The 6,943-nt window shown below is 39.4% G+C and overlaps 2 protein-coding genes across 2 annotated transcripts; both read left to right on the top strand.

Moving 5' to 3' along the window:
* Positions 1-983: 983 nt before the first annotated feature.
* On the top strand, positions 984-1,562 carry LOC140830195 (uncharacterized). Its single transcript, XM_073193480.1, has 2 exons — positions 984-1,226; positions 1,269-1,562. The coding sequence occupies exons 1-2, from the start codon at positions 984-986 to the stop codon at positions 1,560-1,562; spliced, it is 537 nt and encodes a 178-aa protein (XP_073049581.1).
* Positions 1,563-2,175: 613 nt separating this feature from the next.
* Positions 2,176-3,897, top strand: LOC140830194 (uncharacterized). Its single transcript, XM_073193479.1, has 3 exons — positions 2,176-2,322; positions 2,623-2,830; positions 3,344-3,897. The coding sequence occupies exons 1-3, from the start codon at positions 2,176-2,178 to the stop codon at positions 3,895-3,897; spliced, it is 909 nt and encodes a 302-aa protein (XP_073049580.1).
* The last annotated feature ends 3,046 nt before the right edge of the window (positions 3,898-6,943 follow it).

Here is a 6,943-nt window from a genome sequence, read left to right as displayed (position 1 = left end):
CACTATGTTATGGGTCACTTTCTTTGAAACATATCTCTACGCAAAATGATGATGATATGCAAGTTTAAGTATGTATGATGCAATTACGTTTATGAACATTTTTATAAATCGATGGCATGTTTATGTTTATGTAGGTATGTTCAAAGTTAAGTTATATATGTGTTACTTTAAAATGAATGTGGTTTTATTATACGTTACTTGTTATCTCCAGTTTATACATGTTGAGTCTTTAGACTCACTAGACTTGATTGATGCAGGTGAGGACGAGTTTCAGGGGACGAGAGGCGGAGACCAGTGAGATGGCCTAACCCGAGGTCCGCTTAAGTTTAAGGATTTTTATGCATGTTATTTCATTTACTCTGATTTTGACGAATTACTTCATAGTGTTTTAAACAAGTACTTGTTGCATGTTGTTTACAATTTCAAATATTTGTTCAAGCATTTTAATTATTTGGCATTTTGAATGAGAATTCTTATTTAAGAAAATTTTTTATTTTCCACAAATTTTAAGTATGTTTAACAATACGGTACATTACAGTTGGCATCAGAGCGTGTTCTTGTAAAGGGTTATGTCTACTACCAGTTATGAGAAGCTCGCGAAGTCACGTCTCAAGTCTGTAAATTTTAAAAATTCTTCATGTAGTAAGCATCAAAGTCATGATTTCAGAATTACACGTTTAAGTTCGATTTACGTTCATCTTATGATGATATGGATATTATGTTCATGCATTTTGGTTTACATGTTAGGTAAATTGTGGAACAATATGTCTCCTAGACGTATGATTGAACGGGGAGCAAGTGAAGAGGATAGAGAGGCTCGGGATGAGGAGAGAGCCACTCCTCCTCATCCACCACCAGATATGAAGGCGCAGATGCTTGCAGGAATGACTCAGTTCTTCGCACAATTTACGTAGAATAATGCTAGAGTAGATACTGTAGCGAGGCCACCCAGGCCAGAGGCGGTGTATGAGAGATTCAGGAGGATGGATCCAAATGAGCTCTCGGGGACTACTGACCTGATGATAGCTGAAGGATGGATTAAGTCCATCAAAGTGATATTCACATTTATGGAGCTGCAGGATGCAGACAAAGTCAGATGTGCCATCTTTCTGTTGATAGGGGACACCAGACTTTGGTGGGAGAGCGCGTCTATGTCAGTGAATTTGCAGACCCTTACTTGTGAGGGTTTCAAGGAAGTGTTTTACTCTAAGTACTTCACTGAGGAAGTACGCTCCCGACTGACCAGGGAGTTTATGACTTTGCGGCAGGGAGACAGTAGTGTAGCCGAATTTGTGAGGAAATTTGAGAGAGGGTGTCACTTTGTGCCCCTAATTTCAAACGATGTCAGGGAAAAGTTTAGGTACTTCCTTGATGGATTACAGTCGATCTTGCGCCATCATGTTAGAGTTGTTGGTCCTACTATCTATGTTGTTGTGGTATCGAGAGCTTTGGTGGCTGAACAAGACCAAAAAGATATTGAGAATGACAGACAGGGCAAGAGACCCTATCAGGCGCCCCAGCAGCACCATTCACAGCAACAGCAGTTTAAAAGGCCTTTCTAGGGTCAGTAGGGAAAGAGGTTGTTCCAAGGACCGCCAAAAGGCAAAGGTCCTATTCAGCAACAGAAGGCTCCTCAGAAGCCTGGAGAGTACCCACCGTGCACGAAATGCAACCGTCGTCATATGGGGCAGTGTTTATGGGGCTCAGGCAAAAGTTTCCAGTGTGGAGATAGTGACCACATGCTGAATGACTGTCCGCAGTGGAGGCAGCCAACCCAGGGGAGAGTGTTTGCCATGCATGCGAAGAGGCGAACCCAGACACGAATCTACTGACTGGTAACCTATTTAATTCAGCACAATATTTATTTTTGGTCATGAATGTTTCGAATTTTACTTGGGGATATTAATATGTTGTTTTTGTACTTTTGGAGACCTTGGATAGAGTTTTCCACCTATGCATGAGGCTAAGATTAGTATTTCGGGGTATAATTTTATTTTAACACCTAACGCACCCACCCTGTCGATATCTGATGTACCAGTTGTCAGAGATTTTCCTGACGTTTTCCCAAAGGATGTCACAGGCCTTCCACCAGAGAGAGAGGTGGAGTTCGCCATTGATCTTGTGCCAGGCATTGTGCCAATCTCCAAGGCATCGTACCATTTTGATCTAGCAGAGATGTTAGAGCTCAAACAGCAAATTCAGGAGCTCTTAGACAAAGAATTCATCCGCCCTAATTTCTCACCATGGGGTGAACCAGTGCTCTTCATAAAGAATAAAGATGGAAGCATGAGGTTGTGTATCAATTACCGAAAATTGAACAAGGCAATGATCAAGAACAAATACCAATTACCAAGGATCGAGGACTTATTCGATCAGTTGCAAGGAGCATCACTGTTCTCTAAGATAGATCTATGTTCTGGGTATCATCAATTGAAGGTAAAGGATGCAAATGTTCATAAGACGGCCTTCTGAACTATATATGGGAACTACAAGTTTTTAGTGATGCAATTTGGACTTGCGAATGCTCCAGCAATTTTTATGGACCTAATGAATCGAGTATTTCAGCCCTACCTTGATCAATTCGTCATAGTATTCATTGACGACATTCTTATATACTCGAAGAGCCATGAGGAGCACAATCAGCATTTGGGTACTGTTTTTCAAGTCTTGAAGAGCCGCAAGTTGTTTGCACAATTCAGTAAGTGTGAATTCTGGTTGGAGAAAGTAGCATTTTTTGGACATATCATATCTAGCAGCGGCATTGAGGTAGATCCATTTAAAGTGGCAGTAGTGAAAGAATGGGTCGAGCCGAAGAATGCATCAGAGATCTGTAGTTTCCTTGGCTTGGCAGGCTACTACAGGAAATTTATTCAGTGGTTTTCTTCTATTGCAGTGCCACTCACTTCATTGACCAAGAAAAATGCTAAATTTTTGTGGAGTGATGATTGCTAGAAAAGCTTCGATACTTTGAAGAAAGCTCTTATTACAGCGCCAGTTTCAGCATGCCGTCAGGGCAAGGAAATTTTGTGTTGTACAACGATGCATCTAAGCTCGGTTTATACACAGTATTGATGCAGCATGGTCGATTATAGCATATGCCTCCAAACAGTTGAAAGTGCATGAGAAGAACTACCCGACTCATGATCTCGAGTTAGCTGTCGTTGTCTTTGCATTGAAGATATGGAGACATTATTTGTACGCGAGATATTCACTGATCACAAGAGTCTCAAGTACTTCTTCACGCAGAAAGAGCTGAACATGAGACAAATACGGTGGTTGGAGTTAGTAAAAGACTACAATTGTGAAATTAGCTACCATCCAGGGAAAGCTAATGTTGTGGCAGATGCTTTGAGAAGGAAAGTAGCGGTCATAGCGCAACTATCAGCGCAGAGATCTCTTCAGTCAGAGATTCAGATGTTTGGCCTAGAAGTTTATCCTAATGGCAGAGCTCCCAAGTTGTCTAATCTGACAATCCAGTCTTCTTTGCTAGACCAAAGAAGAGTGAAGGATGAAGCAAAGGGCAACGTACTCTGCACAGTGTCTGATGATATCATGAGGTACAGAGGAAGGATAGGGGTGCCTAGTGTTGATTCGATCAGAGATGATATTTTGACAAAGGCACATACATCTCTATATTCTATCCATCCAGGGGGTACCAAGATGTACAAGGACTTACAGATGCTGTATTGTTGTCCAGGGATGAAGCGAGATATTCGCCGATTTGTATCTGAATGTCTCACTTGTCAGCAAGTGAAAGCAGAGCATCAGAGTCCAGCAAGGATGCTTAAGCCGCTCCATATTCTCAAGTGGAAATGGGAGAATATCACCATGGATTTCGTTGTTGGATTGCCGAGGTCAGTTAGAGGATCCAATGCTATTTGGGTTATAGTTGATTGACTTACTAAATCGGCACATTTCTTACTGGTGAAGGCGACGTTCTCCATGACTCGGTATGCAGAGCTCTATATTCGAGAGATAGTCAGATTGCACGGGATCCTAGTTTCTATTGTGTCTGACAGGGACCCGAGATTCACATTGTCCTTTTGGAAGAGTTTACATGCAGCTATGGGAATGAGTTACTCTTCAGTACTGCATTCCACCCTCAGAAAGATGGTCAGTCTGAGCTAGTGATTCAGATTTTGGAAGATTTGTTACGAGCATGTGTGATCGACTTCCATGGAAATTGGGAATCAAAGCTACCTCTAGTGGAGTTCACCTACAACAACAATTTCCAATCATCTATAGGTATGGCTCCCTACGAAGCACAGTATGGAAGGAAGTTCAGATCACTGATTCATTGGGATGAACTCGGGGAGGAATCAGAATTTGGCCCAGAGATTGTTCAGCACACTGTAGACGTGGTGGTCAAGATCCGAGATAGGATGTAGGCCGCCTAGAGCCACTAAAAGAGTTATGCTACAAGAGGAGAAGGGATCTCGAATTTTCCATAGAAGATCACGTATTTGTGAAGATAGCTCCCATGACGAGTGTTATAAAGCTTGGGAAGAGAGACAAGTTGAGTCAGAAATTCATTTCCGGATAAGAATCAAGTTAGTTATGATCATTTTCGTGTGACTGCTCAAACTGTGTAAAAATATGTTATTTTTTAAGAATTTTCGAGCCCAAACGAGTGGACGGCGCCTGAGTGGTAAGATTTTACCGCCCGAGCGCCAATCTTTCTAAATAGAATAATAATTTTAAAAAAAATGTCTTGGGCAGGCATGCATAATGTATTAGTATGTTCGACGTGCAAAGAAAATATTTTATATTTTTTAAGTATGATAATTATTTGTGACCAAATATGAACGAGTATGGAAGCCAGAGAACGTGTCTGAGGACCTCTCCACCCCGATAAAGTATGAACGGGTTTTTATCAGGATTGAAAGCGGTAAAGTATGACCAGGGACAACTCCACCCGTTAAAATATGACCTGGGATCTTATGTATGTGGTAGTGAAGATCACTGCCAGCCCAGTACTATGGTTTAGTCTGATCAGGTTCACTATGTTATGGGTCACTTGCTTTGAAACATATCTCTACGCAAAATGATGATGATATGCATGTTTAAGTATGTACGATGCAATTTTGTTTATGAAAATGTTTATAAATCGATGGCACGTCTATCTTTATGTAGGTATGTTCAAAGTAAAGTTAGGTATGTGTTAATTTAAAAATTTATGTGTTTTTATTATACGTTACTTGCTATTCCCAGTTTATACATGATGAGTCTTTAGACTCTGAGTCTTTAGACTCATTAAACTTGATCGATGAAGGTGAGGACGAGTTTGAGGAGACTAAAAGCGGAGACCAATGAGATGGCTCGGACTAGGTGGAGGACTAACCCGAGGAACGCTTAAGTTTAAGGATTTTTATGCATGTTATTTCATTTACTCTGATTTTGACGAATTATTTCATGATGTTTTAAACAAGTATTTGTTGCAAGTTGTTTACAATTTCAAATATATTTACAAGCATTTTAATTATTTGGCATTTTGAATAAGAGTTTCTTATTTAAGAAAAAATTTTATTTTTCGCAAATTTTAGGTATGTTTAAGAATATGGTACATTACAAACATGCTGACCAAATTTTATTTATTGAGAAATCAATTTTAGGCAGACCAGTTACAAGATCACTCAGATGAGCTATGGATTTGAAATTCAAGTGGTTCAACCTTTTATGCTACAACCAGTTTTTAGAATATTTTGAAGCTACAAAACAAATTGGTGCATTAGGTTGATTAGTCCAACTCACCTTGTAGGTGTTACCACAACTATTACCAGTAATAATGATGTCATCAGTTGAGTTCTTTACTGTGCACGTGTGTTTGTTGAACTGAACTGAAAAATTATTGTCGCGTGACTGACTAATGTTAACCAAGTTATACTTCAAATTATCAACAAGTAAGACATCATTAATAATAATGTTACCATGGATAAACATAACCTTACCCACAATTCTACCTTTAGAGTAGTCTCCAAAACTGATGTCCGGACCAGAGTATTTGATCAGTTGGGATAGCAAATCATCATCCCCTGTCATGTATCGCGAGCATCCACTGTCTAAGTACCAAATTGATTTTTTTTGCTGATGTACATGTCACCTGCAATCACATACAATGAATAATTTTGGTACTCACATCTATTTGGGTCCTAAACTGATTAGTCTTTTGGGAACCCAGACTTAGATCAGTCTGACTGACTTTCCAGTTACTGTGTTCCAGATGATTTTTCCTGACTTGTGTGTTTTTGGTGTGTTGTGTGCAGAAGCAACAATATGATTTTTAACCTTTTTCAACTGATTGTTTATCTGATATCTCTTCTAAACTGGCTTACAGTTGTAATAATTGTAATAGTCATCCTCAGAGTACTGATTTTTATAGCTGAACCTTTTAGGTGACCAGGTTCGCGAATCAGTTGAACTCTTGGGGCTATATCCAATTCCATACCGTTTAGCCTTGTTCTTGTTTTCCATCGATTGGACAGTATGTTTACTTGGTTCTGAGAGTTCGTTTACCACAGTTGATTTCACAAAGTTAATATACTTCCCTTTGTGCTCATTCAACTTTGGCATTGTATCACTTGCAGAGGTTTCATCATTGTTATTAAAGCCTAAACCGGTTTTGTTAACTGATTTTTGTAAACATTTCATTTCATTTAGCGTGACTGATGACTTGTTCCATGCTTGAACCAGATCAGTTTGTTTTGAAATTACATTTTCAACTGCTGAATCAAATATTGGTACTCAATCAATTCAGCTTTCTGCTTTGCAATCTCTCTTTTGAGACTCAACAATTCAACTGACTCATCAGTTTAGTTTTGTTGTCTTGGGAATCGGTTTGTTTAGCTTTGGCTTTTTCAAATGAAAGAACAAGCTTGTGATACTCATTGACCATGTCATGCAGTGTAGAAATGAGTTCTTTTCGTGTAAAATCAGTTGAACTGAA

This window comes from Primulina eburnea, chromosome 4 (genome assembly GCF_022965805.1).
Source record: "Primulina eburnea isolate SZY01 chromosome 4, ASM2296580v1, whole genome shotgun sequence".
NCBI classification, from domain to species: Eukaryota; Viridiplantae; Streptophyta; class Magnoliopsida; order Lamiales; family Gesneriaceae; genus Primulina; species Primulina eburnea.
This window is presented reverse-complemented; position numbering and strand designations above follow the sequence as displayed.

Coding starts and splice junctions, on each gene's coding strand:
- LOC140830195 (XM_073193480.1), top strand. CDS start 984: ATGGATCCAAATGAGCTCTCGGGGACTACTGACCTGATGATAGCTGAA. Junction 1,227..1,268: donor CTAAGTACTTCACTGAGGAA/GTACGCTCCCGA, acceptor ACTTTGCGGCAG/GGAGACAGTAGTGTAGCCGA.
- LOC140830194 (XM_073193479.1), top strand. CDS start 2,176: ATGTTAGAGCTCAAACAGCAAATTCAGGAGCTCTTAGACAAAGAATTC. Junction 2,323..2,622: donor ATTACCGAAAATTGAACAAG/GCAATGATCAAG, acceptor ATATACTCGAAG/AGCCATGAGGAGCACAATCA. Junction 2,831..3,343: donor GAAGAATGCATCAGAGATCT/GTAGTTTCCTTG, acceptor ATGTTGTGGCAG/ATGCTTTGAGAAGGAAAGTA.